General features: G+C 44.2%; 1 protein-coding gene across 1 annotated transcript in view; it reads left to right on the forward strand.

Annotated features, from left to right (window-relative positions):
• The first annotated feature begins 1,532 nt into the window (after positions 1-1,532).
• Positions 1,533-21,199, forward strand: part of CCBE1 (collagen and calcium binding EGF domains 1) — a 258,391-nt gene continuing 238,724 nt past the window's right edge. The window contains exons 1-3 of the mRNA XM_037806021.1: positions 1,533-1,618; positions 2,891-3,394; positions 3,917-3,997. Of these exons, the coding sequence (XP_037661949.1) occupies positions 3,264-3,394; positions 3,917-3,997 (212 nt within the window). The 5' untranslated portion in view covers positions 1,533-1,618; positions 2,891-3,263. The remainder of the gene's footprint in view (positions 1,619-2,890; positions 3,395-3,916; positions 3,998-21,199) is intronic.

The following is a 21,199-nucleotide window of genomic DNA, read 5'->3' on the forward strand; positions in this document are numbered from 1 at the left end:
AGTTTTCACTCTTTTTTTCCTTTCACTTTGCTTTTTTGTGCTCCCCTCTCCACCCCTCCCCGCCCCCAGGCAACCCTCAGTGGGACACAGCAATACCTGCTGCACCAGGGACTAGCCGACAGCACAGACTGCCCTGTGGAGCCCTCGGCGGAGCCCCGTGTTGCCTGGACGTGGAGAACTGCAGAGATGGATATCCACTCTCTGGTTTGTCTCAGGGCAGCTGACAGGTCTATGTGGAAAACGTTGCAGAGAGTGGTATGCTGAAAAGAAATAATTACGCAGAGGCTCTCTCCTAGGAGCATTTAGGTCCAGATCATTAATCTTTGTAACATGCCTTTGAGAGAGACAGGGCGGGTCCTCTCATCCCAGCGCTTCACAGATGAGGAGATGTTGCAGATCAATTGGGGGGAGAATAGAGGTGAAGGACGAGGGAAAACCTAAGACCCCTGGGGTTCTTACCACACTCCACCTCAATACTGACATCTCCCATGCACTCAGCAGCCCGGGCAGAGGCAGACTTTGCCCTTTACAGGAGTGTTTCCCTTCTCAGGCGTTGGTATCCATACATGGCGGACGGCAGCTCCTTCGGCGGGGCTATGCTAGCTGGCCCCGCCCCCGCCCAGGCCGGACGCTTAATGCTGTGCTGTCAAATTCCAAGCCTCCAGGCAAAGGTTTTCAAAAGGTCTCTGCTCCAGCTCACCTCTTCCAGAAATGCTCTGACCACTCGCCCTTGGGATTTCCTCTCCAGGCAACCCGGGGCTGTTTGCAGGGCCCCAGCACCTCCTCTCAGCATACGCGGATGAAACTAACCAGGAGGCAAAGTTGGCTCTGACTCCAATCTTCTGCGTATAATGGATGTGGTTTTGCTTTTATCATTTTGCAGTCTGCATTACTTTTCCTGAAAAGCCGCATGGCATGCATGTGGCTTAGTAACTACTATTTAATGAAGCTGATGGCTAATCTCTTACCCCATTCTCTTATTTGTAGAAGAACTAACACCCATAATGCAACAGTAGAAAAACCAAATGAGTAAGGATGAGGAAAAAAATAAAAAAGATAGCAAGGTACTAAATTGAGCACAGTAATTGTTAAGGAAATAAAAAATGAAACCTTCTGCAGGTTCACTTCTTCCCTCCAATGTGGAGTTTAAACACTTTTGTGGCACGATCAAAAGCGAGACAATTTTCAAAAACTTCCAGGATGGGTTTTTTTTTTTTTTTTTTTTTTTTATGTGCTTAGAAAGTTCTCTCTTCAGCAACTCAAACAACTGTTTGTGAAATTTACTCCCACTTATTTGGAAAGCGAAAAGCTAGAAAATTAGAACTTAAAATTCTGTGCAACACAATTCATTAAGAATAATAATAGATAATGTCTACTGAGTACTCATTATATGACAGGCACTGTGTGAAACGTATGACCTCATTTAACACTAACGAAAACTTATGAGGAAGGTTTCCCATTTTACAGTGAGAAAAATGAGTTCCCGAAAGGTTAAGTAACTTACCCAGGGGACATATCTGCGAAGCCACGGAGTCGATTTGAATCTGGATCTCCGCTGACCCCATGAGAAATCACTCTCCAGTTCTGCAAGATTCTGATGTGTCTTTGGAATTATCAAGTGAGAATTAACTTGTGTAGTGCCATATTTTAATATCAAGTCTGTTTTAAGGTATTCTAGGCCTGTGTAAGTGTTATAGAAAACAACCTCACTGAACTAAAAAGTAGGAAACCTAAAGTTTCAAGTCTTGACTCTCCTGCAAAAACAGACTCCTAATTTCTGCCATATCTTTCTCATTGAGATATTGTGGGATTCAAGTAAATCATGAATGTGGAAAAACTTTGGAAAATATAAAGCACTCTACAGAGGAATTATGATGTTATTGCTGTTACAAATGTCAGCCTGCATATGTGTGGTCATTCTCAGTTAAGTAGAACATTTTGTAAATCAAAGCACCTGCCTACCAAACCGGTTTGCACATTGGTAGCACATGAACAGGCTATCTTTCCAACTGTTGAACAGTGAGTTTCAGAACCACGAGTGTGTCAGAGTTCTGGCATTCAAATCTCTTACTCTTTCAATTTATTTCCAGTCACAACCACTCGCTGCCTCTGCAGTCCACGCTTGTATGATGAGTTTCTCTTTAACGGACACTGAGAACACCTAATAGGCAAGAAAGCGTTAACACACAGACATATATAATTTACAATTAGGGCCATCACGGAAATGAGCTGATTTACACCCCACAACCACCTCCAGGGTATTCTTGTTACCCATAATTACATAAATTAGCAGCATAAATTAGCAGGTAGCAGGTCCAGCGGTTAAAGTCACCTCTCAGTTCTCACCTGACCAGCGAGGGGTTTCTAGCTCTGAAGTGTGCGCACGGCATGGAAACAGCGTTAAAGACGTGCGGTGCGTAGAGGATTTAAAACTCCAATAAAGACCCAATGAGAGCTCATTACTTGTCCCGAACTCGAGTTACGGAGAAAATAGCGGCACAGTTTATTAGCAAACGAATTGACCGGGGACCTTCTCCTAAGGCACTTGAATGCAGACAGACTGCACTCTAATAGCGCTTTTTCAGGTTTGCAAAGGCACTTCGGGAGACTCGCCGTAGCCTTTCGACTCTTCCTTCCTCCCTTATTCTACTAAATGAAAAGAAAACTAGGGTAGAGGAAAAGCGCAGTGGAGGTCCTCGAGGGGGGGAGGCAAACATGGGCCTGACCCCAGTCATTAGAAATCAAGTGACAACAGGAAGGAAGCTTATTAACCCCTCTCCTCCCCCTCCCCTTTCCCCGGGTGAGAACCGGCTCCTCCTCCTCCTCCTCCTCCTCCTGGTCGTGCGACCCTGGTGCAAAATGCAAACAACCGCCTGCTTTCCTCACCCAGCTCTTGTCTCCCAGCGGTGGAAGAAGGAAGACGGAGGGCGCGGCCCAAAGCCGAGACAAGGATATTTGTCAATCGGGCGTGAACATCCCGAGCGAGGCGACCTAGACCTCGGGACCCTCTGCGACAGCCTGGCACCGCAAGGCTCCATTTACCTGCCTCTCTGGAGTTTGCACCCAGCACCCCAGCTCCTAGCCTGATCCCTCAACCCCGCAACGCCCCTCGCAACCCTGAGCCTCGCGCAGGTGGCGCAAACACCCCTGCCCTCCGGCGCCCCCTGCCGGGGTGAGGGAAGGCGCCGGTGGCGGCCGCGGAGGAGCCGGGCGCAGGGCCGGGAGAGACCTCGAGCGCCGGGAAGAAGCCGGGAGCTTCCCTGATGCCGCCGCCTCCTCCGAGCCGGAGAGGAGCAGCGAGGAGGCAGTTGGGCAGGAGCCTGGGTCCGCTGCTGCTGCTTCTGGCGCTGGGACACACGTGGTCCTACCGAGAGGAGCCCGAAGACGGCGACAGGTAAGCGCTGCCAGCCCCAGCGGAGGGCGAGCCCCAGGTTGGTGCGCGCCCGGAGCGCGGGCGGTTCCTCCTTGCCATTTACCCCTGCAACGACCCGCACTACCTCGTTCTTCCAGGCACTGGCGGGGTGCTAGCCTGCCTGGCCGACATATAACTCTGCCCCGGGGTTAACAGCCTCCGCGCCCTCAGCTTGCGCTCCCCCCCACAATCGTGGGTCCGGGCTCCGCAATATCCCGCGTTCCTATCGCCCTCGCGTGCCCTGCCAGCGGGCACAGCTCGCGAGCGCCGCTTCTTCAGTTCTTCCTTTCTCCCGGCTCTGATCTTCTCTCGGTTTGGGCCCCTCTTCTGACCCGCCCTGTCCTCGAGTCAGCTCGGAGTATGCGCTGGGGGACCCGAGCCGCCTCCGCACGTGGGAACGCTGACCCCTAAGTCCTAGAGCGCTAGGGATTCCCTAGCGCGCACGCTGCATTTCATGGCCCCCGACTTAGAATGAACGAAGCATACTCTCCAACTTTTTCGTAGAGAAATTTGCTCAGAAAACAAGATAGCGACGACCAAGTACCCGTGCCTGAAACCTTCGGGCGAGCTCACCACGTGTTTCAGGTAAGGCTCCAGGGCTCTACTGAGCCCGCGGCTGCGCGCGCCCTGGCGGTGGGGAAGGCGGCTCCCTGGTGCATGGGTTTGGAGACAGGCCCTGGGACCAGGCGCCGCTTTCGTGCTGGGAGATGCTGGGTGCGTACTCTTTAGTGCGAACTTTTGTGTGTTTCTGGGTCGGAGGAAGGACGGGTAACAGTTTGTACCTTGAGTGTGTACCCTGAGCTCCTAAGAGTGTTTACCCTTCCCTGGAGGACTTGCGGGGGGGGGGGGGGGGAGGTCGGAGGGAAGGAAGGGAAGAGGCTGAAAGCTTATGAAGGAAAGTGGATTGGATTGTGAGCATAAACAGTGGAGCATAGCAAAGATGAATGGCTGTTCTTGAATTTGCGTTTTGTTTTGAAAATACGAAGTCAACAGCAAGGAAATACTTGGCACCGGGCTGCGTTTTGACCTTCTGCTGGGACAGAGTGTATCACTGTCACGGCCTCTGTGGGCTAAAGTGTCGGAGGACTGTGGGTAATGTGTTTGTGTTGCGTGAAATAAAAAAACGTCACGATGGGTGAGCCACAAGGAGAAGAGGAACAGTCTGAAAATGTGGTCCTTAGATCAGCTCCATCAGTCACCTGGGTGCCTTTAGAAATAAGCCTGGGTTGGGCTGGGGAACTGCAGTTCTAAAACTGCTCCCTGTGAGGTTTTCATGCACAAAAAGAGAATCCCTGTTACTTCTGGAGGTGAGGGACGATTTATTTTCTCTGCCATTGAATTCTTGGCCTCTGCTCCAGTGCTTTCATGGGAGGGAAGAGGCATGTGTCCATAAATATTTACAAGTTGTCTGCTACTTAAGGTCCCGTGCAGGGTTCTGAGATCATCCTGCACACACCAAACTCTGTCTCTGTGACTCTTATAATCTGTGTGGGGTGCCAGGATAAATACTGTATAGTACAAGTACACAGCAGTCATGAGAAGTGGACTTGAAAGGGAAGTGTTTTACTGTTCGTAATTTTTTGGCAGATGAATCCATCATAATGCCTTCAGTTGCAATAGACTATTTCGCATACCCAAACGTTCAGATGAAAGTGGTTCCAGGGCTTGTTAGTTCAGTGGTACGGGGGCACCGCCAGTCACAGCACATACCCATGCTTTTAAATCTGTCATTGGCAATGGAAATGGAATGACTTAGGTGAATCAAGAGTCACTCCTTGGGATTGGGAAGGGCTGCCTTTTTTTGGGCACATGAATGATGAACATTGAATACAAGGTGTTAGAAAAGGTGGGGTTATATTTAATTAGCAGGTAAAGATGTTAAGAGGTTAACTGGGTAATCGAGGTCACCCAACTGGTAAAATGATCCCACGTTGCTGGAGCCAGACTTGCTTGCCTGGTTCTAGCCTCATGCTGCATCCACAGGACCACAGAAGTTCTTTGGAAGCATTGTTTTCCTATCTCCACCATATAAAGTCTAAGTTAACATGGAAAGTGCCCCTGATATGGTTTGCTCATTTGTTCAGTGCCTAAAGGTCAGATTACAAATAAATCAGTGACAGTTATAGAATGCATGTTAGATTTCCAGAAACCATTGGTGTCTGATTATTATTCTGATTTCATTTGTTAGGCTGTTACTGTCATCTTTTCCAGATTTTAAAAAAGCGTGTGGTGTTTTTTTACACCAAGAATCTCAACCAGAGACTATAGCGGTGTCTTGATATGTTTTCCTTTACAGCTTCCCAAGGAAACAACCTATAAGATCTAACAAAAAGGATATTTTATATCAAGAAGAGTCAAGACTTTGTTTTGGGGAATATGAGGAATGTGAGAGGATGTTTTCAGCTTGAGAAGGTGGTAATGGTCCTTGGAATATTAAATGCATTTTGGTCTTTTTAGATCTGAGTTACTTTATGGAAGTAGAGTTTTCTGGGTACTTCATCAGTCTTATGCTTTTTTCCATAACTGATTAATCTCTTAAAGACAGTCAGTTGGCAGTTACTGCCCCTATGTTGCTTTTGAATCCCAAGATTGGAGGAATACTGTGTGCTCCCTGGTTTGTTGATTGTGGTTATCCTGACCTCTAGATCTTTGCTGCTTGGTATGGTCTGGAGACCAGCACAGGGGAATCACCTGGGAGTTTGTTAGAAGCTCAGGGCCCTTCCCAGACCTCCTGAATCAGAACCCACATCTTCACAAGATGTGCATTAAAAGCTTGAGAAGCACTGCTATGGAAGCTAGTGCCTGAACCCTCAGATATGCTACAGAGCAATTTGGATGTGTCCTCATAAGACCATGGAGGTCTCCGCAGGTGAGAGAATAATTCTTTTACCAATGAACCTAAAACTAGATAAGACCCAGCCTTCCAGGAAGCTGGACTCTCCAACCCTTGGTTATCCTTATCTAAGTTGTAATTAATGTGGGCAGTGCTGCTGCATGGGGAATGCTGGCTGGCTGGCTAGGTAGAACCCCACTCCTTTACTAAGTGTGTTTTGGGGAGCAGTCTTCACAAGTAAAAGAAGCCTGGAAGTCACTTTTGAAATTGTTTAGAAACATTGAGATGGAAAATGAGTTTCTTACTAAGATAGACATGAGTAACAAAGTAGTATGCCGTTAAAGCCAAATGTATATGGAGACCTAAATGATTTGGAGAGACGGATTTAGAATATTCTTTGACCTGGGCTCCCATCCCTCCACCTTTTTTGCACTTCTGTTTTTCTTGGTTTTTCCTAAGCAACACCTTTCTGCTTTTAGCCCTTTATATTATCTACAAAGTAATCATGACAACTTGATGGCTTACTAAGTATTCACTATTGTTCTATGTGCTTTGTGCCCTCTAATTCTCAGAGCCACTCTGTAGCATTTGTTATCTGTTTTACAGAGGAGGGAACCAAACCTTAGAGGGATTATGAGAGCCAAGATTCACACCCATGTTTGTCCGACTCCAAAGCCTAGGCCCTTTCATTATCCCGGAGGTACCTACAGATGGGGCCGAATTTTCCAGATTCTGGGACCTGAGTAAGGAAGATAACTATAATTTCAGTTGGCTATAAACTCAAAAGACATTTGTAGAAAATGCCAGCATCCACCACCACCACGGCAGTCTTTCTGAATGATCATTGCCCTTGAGGTCTGCTTTAGACAAATAACTATATGTTATCATATTATATACAAAATTGTTTCATAGACGTGTAGCTTTCCCTCCTTGTAGGAGGGAAATGTCTCTATGGACTCTCTGGCCCCAAAGGGTATTATTGTCCTTGGTAAACCCTAGTTGAATGAATGCCAATGACAGCTTGAAGAATTTAAAGAGAACATATCTGCTCAGCATTAACATCTGACATAAGGATACTCTTTTACCATTAGTTAAGATATCAGAGTTGGTGTAATTTATTTGGACTCAGAATTCATTACAGTCAAACTAAACATGAAGTTAACAACCATTACCCTTCTTGTGGCTTTTCAAGTTTTGCTCACAAACTGATTTTTCCTTCTTTCCCAAACCAAGTAGTTTGAACAGAAGTTCATGTTTCCTTTACCTTTGCTTGATTGTGTTTTAAATCAATAAAATAACATGTTTAAGATTTTTTATTAAGTAAGGATCAAGGAATATGCCTATGTGTATGAAACATCAATTTATTGGGTGAGGTTTGTCCAATAAACCTCCTAATTAACTTTTTGATCCATTAATTAAGGATTTATTGAGCACCTATTGTGAGGTCTACTCTAGACAAATAACTATATGTTATATACAAAATTGTTTCATAGACATGTAGCTTTCCCTCCTTGTAGGAGAGAAATGTCTCTATGGACTCTCTGGCCCCAAAGGGTATTGTCCTTGGGAAACAAAGGCTTGAGTATAGAAGAATTAAGGTACAACTGCTGTTCTAGATAGGTTACAGACTTGATTTTAGACAAGGGCATGGAAATTGGAAACACAATGCAATGGTATATGATTGAGTTCAAAGTCATGTCATTTGTATTATATTGTCAATGCTGGGAGAGAAATGAGAAGCAGGCTAGGCTTGTGGCAGAGAGAAGATGTCACTTTGTTCTTAAGGTGGTTCTTTAACTTAGTTTGTTGGGCAAGTGTTTTTCTGGATCGCATAAGCTGTATTTTCAGCTATGTGGTTTGTGGCTCTCCAAGTGGAGACAAGGTGGTATCACTGCCCCTCAGCCATGCTCTTGCTCCTGTATTTGTCCCATCAGTGGTGTCTTATAGTCACTGTGCTTGCTTTTGATGGCTCATGTTCCCATGGAAAAGTGTGCCATGGGGATGTAACAACTCCCCTTTTTCTTTGAGATACTGCTAAATCCTGTGAGACTGTAGAAGTTAATGTGATATAGAGCAGCTCCGGCACCGATTGAGAGCACCAGGCTCTAGTTAAGGATACCTTTGCTCTAGCTAAGGATACCTTTGGGGAAAAACTAGAGTGTGCTGCTCTATGGGTCAGGGTTCCCAGAGTGCTTTGACTATGTCAAAAAAATCTGCGATAATATAGGTGCTTTGCCCCGGTTTAAATCCCAGCTCTACTATTTAGTTTGTTGATGTTGGACAGTTTTTTAATATCTGTGCTCTTTCTCACTTGTAGATGAAGATGATGTCAGAACCTAAGTTACAGTGTTGCTCTGGGGATTGAAAGTGCTTTGCAAAGTGTGTGGCATGTAGGAAGCGCTTGGGGTCTTCCTCGTCCTCGCCGCGTCATGAGTTGGGCATGTTGAGCACGTGTAGCAGGTGCTCAGTGGACACTTGTTGAATTGATTGTGTAAGTTGTATAAAATTTACAGTAGATATTTTTGAAACAGCAAATTCAGACCACAGCCAGAAACAGCTAGCATGTTTATATACCACTCACACTTCAGTTTCTAGGTGCTTTTCCAAATTTAGGGTAGCCCAGAAGTCTCCAGTCATGGGAAAATTACAAAAAGCGTGTCTGCTCCCTGCCTCCTCCCGACTACCCAGGGAGTCTTACTCGTCTGTCATTCAGAGCGGCTGGAAGGCGTAGCGCTGTTTTACAGAGAACCAGGCAGGCTTGCCTTCCATCCAGGTTCATGAAGGGTCTTGTTGGCAGAGAAAAGACTAGAATCCAGGTCCTCAGATCTAATCCCAGTTCTGATTTCCCTCCTCTTTGCTGCCTCCATGTAGCTGAGGACAGACACTGAGGGCAGCACCGTGGGTGGCTGTTGGCTCACTCAGGGCGTGCAGACCCCCTTCCAGAAAGCAGCTGTATTTCGGTTAACAACCTTCCCTATGGATGTTGTAAACAACAGGGCAGGGGATGGGTAGGGGTGGTTGTGTGCAGAAGTGCCTAAGTCACACTCCCACTGGTGGCAGCCTTCTGTTCTTCCAGCACTGGACTGCCAGCCCACTGGGGCACGAATTGTCAGACTCTAGCCCCATGACCCCCTCCCCACCCCCAGTGCATGCTCTGTCCATATTTGTTGAGTGGCTGAGTGAATGAATACGTAAATGTTGAAAGTATACAGTAATGGGACTTGACTTAAATTGGTCAGGCCTTCTAGAACTCCTGTTGCTGTCGAGTGTGCATCCTTCCCTAGCTGAGAGCCAGGAGGGCTTTTTTTAGAAACCAGAGATTAACTGTACTACCTGTAATTGGTGAGATGCTGCCATTGTTTTCACTTGTTCCCAGCTAGACCTGCTTAACTCTAATTGCTAATGGGTGGCAGATGCCGGCTTCTGGCAGCAGGAGCCCCCCAGGAACTTGCTGTTGTAAATAACACCTGAAGTGGACATGCTCCTGGACACACAGGTTGCATAGCTTTGAAGTGGAGAATCACCGTTGTATTCCAGCCACATCCTTTTATTTTTTAGTTGAAGAATAGGTGTTGGAGGAGGGAGGGGGTGGAGCATGTTGGCCGAGGCAAGGTTCCATATCGCTTTTCACTCGTTGTCAGAGAAACAGTACAAAGTGATTGGAAACAACAAAGAATGGAACTCATTATCAAAGGTGGTGCTTTCACTGGTGTGTGCTTTGGGACCCGATTCAGTTTCTTCTCTTAATGTTCCTGAAGTCCCTTCTGCCTGACTTCCTGCAGTAGCTTCACGCTGCCTCTTCTAAATGAAGCTGGGGTGGGGGCACCCGGAAGAAGCGAAAGCACTCTAGATAATCTATCTTCTCAGGAGAAAGTTTGCATTTCAGTCCCTAGTTTCCATGTCAGTGCTGTTCGGTGTCCTCAAACGTGCCGCCCTCCTGCTTAGCGGGACCCGAGCTGCTTTTGTGAGTTAAAGGGACTGTCTGCACTTGGGGCATGGTGAGTCCCTGGAGAACAAAGACTTCCGTTCAGTTTTAGTTTTTATTGCCTTTATTTTGGGGATAAGAAAGTAAACCGCTGTCATATCTACAGCCCCTCTTCTGCCAAGCTAGATCCTTCCTTTTCCATGAAGTCACTTACTAACTTTACTTTCACCAGCAATTTTCTTTCATTCATTTACTCAGCGAACATTTGAGTTTTTGCTTTGTAAAGCACAGTTCCTAGGTATTTACAATACACCTGTGAATGAAACAGGCAAAAAAAAAAAAAATCTGCTTTCACGGATTTTAATTCAATGTCTCTTCCAGTAAAGGTGTTTTGAGCCAAAGAGAATTCCTTTGGGATGTTTTTAGGATAGTTATTTTTGGCAGACATCTGACTAATGTCACATTTGAGGGGCTAAGATCTCTAAATTTTCTGTGGCTCAGCTGTATCCTTTTAGTAAAAGAAGCCCCACAGCTCCAAAACCCATGGATGGTGGCAACCAAAGTGTGTGTGTGTGTGTGTGTGTGTGTGTGTGTACTAGCGAAAACTTAGCATTTGTCATAAGACTCTAAGAATTATCAGAATGTAAAAGTATTACATAGAGGAGGCTGATTCTCTTACTGGGGAACCTGTGAGTTGGAAAACAGTGTCAGAATTGCGACAAATATCCCTGGCACCGTTCACCTCAGCATGAGCCAGTGACTCTAAATGGGGCGTTAGAAGAAGGCCTGCCCTCCAATATTCCTTGGTTCTCCTAAAAATCCATAACAGACTGTTCTGGTTTGCTAATGCTGCTGGAATGTAAAACACCAGAAATGGATTGGCTTTTATAAAAGGGGGTTTATTTGGTTACACAGTTACAGTGTTAAGGCGATAAAATATCCTAGGTAACACATCAACAATCGGGTGCCTTCACTGGAGGATGGCCAATGGTGTCGGAAAACCTCTGTTAGCTGGGAAGGCATGTGGCTGGCGTCTGCTCCAAGTTCTGGTTTCAAAATGTCTTTCTCCCAGGATGCTCCTCTCTAGGCTTCAGCTTCTCTCTCCAACATGTCACTCTCTCTCGGGGCGTTTGTCCTCTCTTGGCTTCTCTGGAGCAGAAGTCTGCTTTCAAAGGCCATCTCCAAAATGTCTCTGTAAACTGCAGTTCCTCTCTCAGCTCTTGTGCATTCTTCAAAAGTGTCCCTCTTGGCTGTAGCAAGCTCGCTCCTTCTGTCTGAGCTTATATAGTGCTACAGTGAACTAATAAAGGTCCATGCTGAATGGGCAGGGCCACACCTCCATGGAAATTGTCTAATCAGAGTTATTACCCACAGTTGGGTGGGGCGCATATCCATGGAAACAACTTAATCCAAACATTCCATATTAATCCCCACTAGTAAGTCTGCTCCCACAAGATTGCATCAAAGAACATGGCTTTTTCTGGGGGACATAATATATACAAACCAGTAGACAGATCTATTGTTATAAAGACATCTGAAATCTTTTGGACAACTTCTGATTCCCTCCTGAAATAACGGTACAACTAACTACACCATTGCACTATGCACAATATATCTGTAGTTAAACTTTTGACCTTCCATTTTGATCTGCCTCTTGACAATGCCAGTTGTTTAAAGCTCGTGGGAACTCCTATATCATGATTTCTGATAGTGAGTATGGGGGGAAAGTGGTGGAGAAGGAAAGAGACCTACTTAAAAGAAATATTCTGAGGAGACAGAAGCAAAGTCTCACAATGGTATTTCGGGGAAGAAGAAAGGAAGGAAACTTGAATTCACCATTTGACATTAGGAAGGTAAAGGAATGCTGTGAGCACAGCAAAGAGGAAAGGTATAGGTATAAAGACTAATAAAGGATAGAGAGGAGCCTATGGAGATGAAGTTGGGTCAAAAAAAAAAGAGGGTTCCATTAGTCATGTGGGAGCTTCTGACCTTGGTAACATAGCCACTCTAACTTATTCCGCCTTAACTAAAGTTAGAATAAAGGCTGACTAAACACACAAAGGTTGGTAGACTTACAACCTTCTGCCTTGTGTCCACCGCAATTCGGAGATCAGACACCGACAAAAAGCCTGAAGCACAAAGGTGGTGCCATGGGTTTCCCCCAGCTGGTACCTCTCTCTCTGCTTTCATCTGGATTGCTCTTTGTGATGTGTCAGAGTTTCATTTTGGAGTCTTTCTACAGAGAAATGGCTCATGGTTTTTGTGGTGAAAATTGTCCAGCAGAGCAGAGAGTGCCTTCTTAGGAAACCCATCACTATCCCACAAACTGTTAAACCGATTAGAGGTTGTGAGAGTGGATCCCAAACCCCTTTGGAGGCAAAGTCACTAAAAAAAACTCACTGGAATTTAGTTCTGGTAGAATCTGCATGGTTAGAAGAACCTAGAATGCAATATCATTGGGTTATTTTTGAGAAAGTTTGAAGGATTTTTAATTCTGTAAAAACTGATCTTAATATTAATTTGCATACGTTGGTTTTCCAGATACCACTCTTGTGTGTTCTTGACTTACTGCATGGATGTACAGAAAGAAATTTTATCCAGTAATCCCTCGTTTATGTGGTGGTTACTTTATCTAGCAACACTTGCTACCTGAAACACAGATGAGAAACAAGAAGAAAAAAGCTTTGAACAGCCAAAATAGTTTTTACAAAAAATAATCACAAAAGGTTTTGAGTAGCCAAGATGTCATGTGCTTTTCTTGGACATATCCTGACTTGATGCTTACTGTCAGACACTGTTCTTGTCTTTATACGTGTCCTCCCACGGAGGGACCAGGTACATGCCAGGGTCTCTGAGCAGGTGTGTGGCAGGGCCGGGTGGTGAGCCAGGCAGCCCGACTCTGAGCCTGTGTTCTAACCACTGGGCTCTTCTTAGAGGTCCAACAATTGTGGTTATCTTGCTTTCCTGCCAGCTGCAAATTAAAAAGAGTGATCTGCAAGAAGGAAGGAGGGCTGCTGGAAATAGGGACAGCAATTCCACTAGTAACGACTAGTAAAAACATAAGTTGGACAAAAGTGGACATAAGAACCACCAGCCACCACCAAAAAAGAAACCAGCACACACTGGTGCCATTTGCTAAAGGGACATACCATCATAAACCCTCTGCCTCCATGGGCCTCACTGTCCTTCACAGTGATCCTGAGCATGCAAAAAGTGAAGGACCTTCAGCAATATCATTTAAGGAGGAAAAGGATTAAATGTTATCTAAAACGGCATAAACAGTCATGTTATTTGGAACTTTCACCCCTGGCAATTCTCTCTCCAGGATGATGCCAGCTGCTGGAGGCAACACTGATCTGACCATTTACTGTGAGAAACGCAGATGCTCAGGCTCTATCCCAGACCTACCAAATGGCAACCTGTATCTTAACAAGGTCCCTGGGCATTTCCTGCATGCAGTAAATTTTAAGAAGCGCTGCTCTCATCACCACTACGTCATTCCAGGCCACTCAGTTGCTCTCTGTTCTAGCTGCTTGTTAGGCCATGAGCGGTGATTCTCAACCCGGGCCGCACATTAGAATCACCTGAGGGGCTTTTAAAAAAAAACCCCAATGCCCAGGCCACACTCCAAACCAGTTACTTGAGAAACTTTGGAAGTGGGTGCCAGACACAAGGAGTTTTCATATCTCCTCAGGTGATTCCAGTGCACAGCAAAGGTTGGTTTTCCACCACTGCCTGAGGCCTGGAGCGGAAGCAGAAGGGGTGAGCAGCCTAGTTCTTTGTCAGAAGCTGTGTTGATGGCCTCTGTCCAACCCCTGTGGCCGACCATGCCTGTGAGCTCCTCATGTCTTTTGCTCTTGCTATTGAGCCCAGGTTCCTCAACAGGGAAATCTACATCTAAAGCTGATCTCTGAGGATCAGCAGCCTGCCTGGCGTCTCTGTCCCTCGCTGACCAGCTCCTGTTCCCTTTCCTGATGGTTCCTTCCTGGTGTCAGATGGTTTGAGGAGGATCCTGGGGGGGATGCAGTGGGCTCAGGTGGGTGGAGAAGTTCTTCTCATGAGCTCTTCTTCTTAAGCTCATCAGTTCAAGATCCCCTGGTGCAAATGCCACCACTTTTCATTTTGTGTTGCCTGCCCTCAGCTTGATGTCTGGAGCTACTTAACAACCTCTGGTGTATTTTTTTCTTAAATATTTTGCTTTGTTGCTGCACTGCATGAACCTTCTCCCCAGATGTAAACATGGTTCAACATATTATAAATGAAGGCTTTTTAGGGTCAAGCTGTGTTTTTCTTTCCTTGCAAGCATCAAACAAAAACTTTCTGTTTTTTCTCCTGTAGTGTGATAGGAAATCAATGAACTGGCAGAGCATCTCCACCTGCTCCATCTTTGTTTCTCTTCAACTCTCCAGGAACACCCCCACCCCCCAATAACTGAAAGAACATCTCAACCGCCAGTAAACACAAAGCTTTTAATAGGTTCATGTTAACCTTATGCAACATGAAACAATGCTCTGTGTGGTTTGACCTCATAGTTATAGTCTGAGCCCTGTATTTACCATATGTCCTTAAAGTAGGCTGTCCCCAAATATAGGTCTATATATATAATGCATACTTACCCACATATAATTGCATCTTTTTTTGAGTGTTATGACAGCAGTTATGCTCACTAAATCATAAAAATGGAAACTATTATAAAGAAATAAAGGAAATGCAATTGCATTTTGGAATGTAGGCTCTCAACAAGAAACTTTGAATTTGAGGCTGGCAGGACATGAGGTGGTTCATAAGTGTCCTCTGAGTTTTTCATAAAAATTCAGTTAGACCATATGAGTATGGCCCCTCAGTATACAGGATATAAAAGGAATGGATATTTATGTTTTTAAGTGAAAGCCTAGAAAGATCTGAGTAAACTCCTGACAGTTTACGAAGCATCTGTCGACCCCACCGTTTTCTCCATGTCCTTTTCCAGAGATCCTCTGTTTGGGATGGGTGTTTTCAGGTCATGGAACATGTGAAAATTATGGGTAAGGCATGTCGAGGTGTAAAAAGGGTGCTCACTGCAGCAGACAGCTGGGCTGGAAGCTTTGGTGGTCCAGGTACCACCCTGCGGTCCCTGAGTGGAGCACATTTGATGTCTCAGCCTGAACCCGCGCCCGCACACAGCTTGACTGACTGTTGGACTGACTGCCTGCGCATGTCAGGTCCATGCTCATATGTATCTTTGTGATAGATCTTCATTGTGGAAGCCTGTGGGTGCTGGGACAGTATTTAACTCACTGTGCCCTGAACAGATTAGGGTTTCATACATACTCCCTAAGGATTCTTTAATTCAGAGTCCCTGGCTCCCAGAGCAAATTGCCTTAATAATGAGGGAGAAAGCACCTTTTCCTTTTAGGGAAATCTTTTGCCACCATCCCAGATGACCTTACCTGACTGTGAGAACGGTCAGGCTAAGAAAGAGGAAGATTTAAGGGGTTATTTGACATTAAACACAAAAGCTCAAATCTCTGCTTTCATTTGTAGTTCCTGCAAGAAAGAGGGCCTAAGAAAGAAGAAATCTTAATTGGAAATCATCCTTTTTAAAACTTGATCTACCCTTTTTATGATAGCAATATTTGCTCATTGCATTTTTCACATCACATGACTCAGAGCAGGGGGTCCCGACCTCCGCGGTGTAAGGACTGTCAAGGGATTGTAGTGTATTTTTCCTGATCTTGCTTTGCACATCCTGACAGATTCACTTGTAGTTATTATGTTTACAGACATGGGTTGGTTCTGCAATTGCTTTTCACTTAAGAATAGGTGAGGCAAACATTAAGGACTGGTGGTTTGGTATGCTGAGCCCTCTATTTTGTGGCTTGCCCTTATGAAGCTCGCTACTGTACAGGAGAGGCTAAACCTGCTTATAATTGTGCCCAAGAGTCTCCCCCTGAGTGCCTCTTTGTTGTTCAGATGTTGCCCTCTCTAGCTAAGCCACCTCTGCAGGTTAACTCACTGCCTTCACCCCTATGTGGGATCTGACTCCCAGGGGTGTAAATCTCCCTGGCAACACAGGATATGACTTCCGGGGATGAATCTGGACCCAGCATCATGGGATTGAGAACATCTTCTTGACCAAAAGGGGGATGAGAAATGAAATGAAATAAAGTTTCAGTGGCTGAGAGATTCCAAATGGAGCCAAGAGGTCACTCTGGTGGACACTCTTACACACTATATAGATAACCCTTGTTAGATTTTCATGTATTGGAATAGCTGGCAGTAAATAACCAAAACTATAAAAAATATATATATAGGTGAGGAATGCTTTCCCAGCATTATGTGGGACACTGATTCATTTTTATAATGTATTCCTTCTATGGCATGGTTTTCATTGTATGGATGTATCTAATTCTTCTCTTTACTGGAGAGTTCTTTATAAGGTGATTAATGGATGGTAAGGGGGCCCCTCTCTGATGTCTTAGTGGATTCAGATTTTAAACTTAAGACATTACTTTCAAATACCAAGTTTTACCAAAATGATTCAGAAGATGACACTCGAGTGTAGCCAGACAGCACGTGGGTCTGGGTGGTGGCCTTCAGCGTACCACCTGCCCCCTGCAGGACGTGGCACTGCAGGTCAGCCTGGAACCCTCTGGCTCCCTGAACTCAGTTTGTGGGAGGGTGGGACGCCTGCGTGATGGAGGTCTGTCCACATCTCTTGGTCTGGCCGTGACTGCTCCCCTCCTCACAGAGACTGCAACAAAAGAGAGGGGCTTAGCTGACAGCCCAGGGGATTTACTTGGCATGAGGATGAGCATCTCAACTGTGAAAATACTATGGGATGCTCTGGAGCACTTGTCCCTAATCAGCGGGAAGAAACAGGATAGCCATCTGGGAGCCTCTGCTGAATCTCTTGAATGCCTTTGATAGTTTTTCCTACCCCAATTATTTTCCTAAAGAGGAAAAAAATGTCTTTAATTCACACACGTTTGAAAACTGGCTTCTTTCTTTGCCACAAGCATGTGCTGTGAGCACAGGAGACCATCATTTTAATCTGTGAAAGTTGTAAGGATCCTTATCTACCCCATCACCGGCCTTTCTTTCTTTCCAGATGTGCTGTTCTACCGAACGGGAATGGAGGGTGAAGTATCAGTTTCCTCACGTAGCAGGGAAAAGCTGTGGTCCTGTGGTAACCTCCCACTTCCTAGAAAGGAGAAATTAAGGTTCTTTTGGGGAGATAATTTGAAAGAGACATTTAAAAATCTTCATGCTAATGAAGTAGGAAGAAAAAGTGAGAATAGATAAAAAAGGATTTCTCACAAAATTTCTTGCACATCTTTTGTCTGGGCTTATTATGTGTCTTATGTGTACTTATGTTTTTACAAAAAAAATTAGGTTCCAACATGTGTATCACTTTTAATTTATTTATCTTATGCACCAAAGAAGCTCTTTGCCTGGCAGTCCCTAAGGGTCCTTGTAGAGACCTCTTGCTAATTTGCGTGCCATAGCCTCATAGCCACTGCCATCGTTTTGCTTCCTGAATTTGTTCACTGTCTAGAAACATGAGGAGAAATGGTGTTAACTGCTAAACAAGGCAGTTAGTTATGTAATTTAGTACAACACCTTTTTTTTTCTTTCCTCAGCCGAAGTACTCACATAAAAGGAAGAGGATTCTCTTGAATTACCCAGATAAACTATCAGTTTTCAACATCCTTTTCCATGTTTAGGCAGTTTTCCTTTAACAAAAAGGTATCCCACTTGAGTTTCACGTTAAATCAATGGGCTACTCATTAGTTTGAAGCTTGATTTTTTTTTTCTCCCCCTGTTAAAGCTCTCTTCCTTGTATTTTAATCTTCCTTATCTGTGTCTTCACCTGTGCTCCTTTTGAGTTTCAACTATGTTGGGGTTGTAATTCGATGGAGGAAAGTAAATCTCCACTTCAGTCTTTGCTTTTCAATGTTTTTTACTTGAGTCATCATAAAGAAAAAGTTTACGACTTTACTGTTTTTGAAGGCAAAAAGCTGACTACATCTTCCCACAAAATATTTGCAGCTATGAAAATTCCAAATATGCTAAAGGAGAGTGAGTTCCCATATGTTCATCACCCAGACTCAGCAATTATCAAGATCTTGCTACATTTGCTTCATCTATCCCTTTTTGCCTTTGCTAAAGCATTTTAAAAGCAAATCCCAGACATGAGGTCATTTCCCACTCTACATTTCAGTGTTCATCTCTAAGAAAGGTGGCATTTTCATATATTACCATAATGTCACTATCACACCTAAAAATAACAATATGAATATTATTTTTAAACATTTACTTTTCCAAATACAACAGAATTCTGTTTTGTGGAGTAATTTCTCTTGAATTAAGTCATGGATGAGTGGTTCTTTTCTCACCACTGAGTGAGCTTACGTTTTAACAGGTGTGCCTAATTCTAAACTAGTTTCTAGAATGAAAATACTGTACTGTACCTTGGAGCGCCACACTAGAGCACTGTTTGAATGGAGCAGAACTCTCCATCGGGTGGTTTTTCTTTCAACCACCCAAGGACTGTTAGTTACTTGTATTTCAAAAGGACTTAAGTATAATTTTATTTCACCTCAAAGACAGTTCCATATGTTTGACCCAAAGATAATACAATAGTGTGAATGTGTATCCTTAGCAAATAAAAACGTAATTTTGAAAGGAAAGCTAACCTTTCACTTATATTTTTAGGGTTCTTTTAAACCCCAGATGAACAGGCCTTTCTTTTCACTAATTCCCTTGCAGCAAAATTAGATTCATTAGCACTCAATTACTGCATTAGTTTCACTAATAACAAAAACCAAAGCATGACTTAAATATTCTAAAGGGAAAGGTATCCATTACTGTAGTCCTTTTGTTTTTAACATTCTGATGTCATCTATTCTTATGTATTTTTAATATTTTTTATGTTTAGGATAAAATCCTACTTTACTCTGCATTTTTAGTTAACATTTTAAACTTTAGGTTTTCAGTATTGTCTGAATTGCAGATGCACAGAATTTGGAGTCAGGTCATTCCACAAGCTGGTGAGACAAACAGTGGCCCTTGTGTCCTCCCATTCCTTCCTGTCCAACCATGGCCATGACTTTCCGGCTTTTTTTAGCTGATTTCTAAATTTTACCTCTATACTCTATACTTCTATAGAAGTATTTGCTTAGAAATATTGCTTATTTCTACTTTGTTTTTCTTCGGTTTCTGGCATTGTCCTTTGACTTCTTTCTACCGGAGAAGAGAATTCAGCTGTCTTCAGATACCATATACATACTTTCTTCCCAAAAGCATACTCCCCAGTATAGTTACGTTACAATTTTGGATAGAGCAGTGTTCAGTGTTCACGTCACAGCACTGGATATGCTACTGATGTCTAAGCCCTGCGATATGCTGTGGTTACTTCTCTTTTTTTTTGTATTTTACCTTTCCTATAGTTGATCAGCTTAAATTATTATATATTTATGTACATATATTTTAAAAATCATGAACCCAACCCCTGACTCACACACATTTGTATAAGTTCTCTCAATATGTATTCAAACTTAACTAGGTATTCCATCATTTCAACCTGCTGAAAGAAGCTTCTCCAAGAGTGTTGGGGTCTGCTCTAACCTGGGCCGCTTTCTCTTGAAGCCCACTACACCTGTGGCCTGGGGTCTCCCGTCACTGTCGTCCTGGGAATCTGTCTCCTGCTGGTGGTGGCTTCTGTGCTTCCTGGATCCCACACTCTTCCCTTTCATTTTGGGTGGAGCATGTAGTCTGCTGGAATCCTGAGAAAGTGTGTGGGGAGGTATAGTGTTTTGAGTTTCAGCTGTTTGCATCTCTAGTTGTCTTCTTGATCTCCACTTGGATGTCCAAGACATTTCAAAACCGACATGTCCAGGTAGAGATGTTGACAACTCCTCCTCCCAAAACAGATTCTACTCCCCTTAATTGTCCCACCACTAGTTTTCTGCATCCTGGTAATTGGCACCAATACTTAGTTGGTTGCTCTTGGAAGTAAACTACAAGTAACTTTAGATTTGTCCATTTCATATACCTTCCAGTCAAATCTTCCATCAAATATATCCATACTTTTGCGCTCTCTCTTGCACTCTCTTGCTCTCTTTTGCAATCTTATCCACCACCCTCCTGGTCTAGGCCACCATATCCTTTGGCCTGGACTTTGACAACAGCCCTCTTTGCTTCCAGTCTTACCTCCTTACAGTCTTTTCCCCAGTAGAAGAGAAGATGATCCTCAACCTTATGACAGATTATGCTAGGCCCAGGCTTAAAATCCTGTGGTGGCTTTTCATTGCCTTGAAACAAAATCTGTCCTCCTTCCCTGGGTCTGGAAGGCCCCGAGTGAGCTGCTCTCTCTCCTGTCTCTCCAACCTCATCCTCTCCTGAGCTTGCTCAGCCTAGAGCACTGCCTTCCAGACACGCTGGCCTCGTTTCTTTAAATAGTAGTGGACTTTCTCCTGTTTGGCCTGTTACCCATTCTGTTCCCTCCACCTGGATAAAAGGGCTTCCCCTGCCTTTTTTTTTTTTTTTTTTTTATTCCGAATCCTAGCTCCTAATCCTTTTGGATTTAGTTTGTGCTGCCCCCAACCTGCAGTAAAATGTTCCCCATCCTCCCACCCCTACTCCAAGATTCATTTTTTCAGGTCATGGTTTTCTTTCTTTATAGTTCTTAAAACAGTTTGCAGCTTATTTTGTGTGCCCCGCACCCCCCAGCCCAGATGTAAGGGCAGGGGCCGTGTCTGTCTCATTTATTTTTGTAACCCCTGTGCCTAGCACAGTGCCTGGGCCATTATATATGCAGAATCTGTACTTGTTAAAGAGGGAATGAATGCATATGGTTACCATGTAGCAAGATCATCAATTGGAGCCATGTTTATTATTTGTGGCTTTAAATTTATACTTGAGTTTATTTCAAATATGTGAGGGAGATTACAATACATAAAACACATGAAGATAGCATAAATTAAGAAGCAAGAAAAAGATAAATAAGGTTAGAGACTCAAGAAATGGAGCCAGGATTGAGGCTACA

Source organism: Choloepus didactylus, chromosome 16 (assembly GCF_015220235.1).
Source record: "Choloepus didactylus isolate mChoDid1 chromosome 16, mChoDid1.pri, whole genome shotgun sequence".
In the NCBI taxonomy this organism is placed as follows: domain Eukaryota; kingdom Metazoa; phylum Chordata; class Mammalia; order Pilosa; family Megalonychidae; genus Choloepus; species Choloepus didactylus.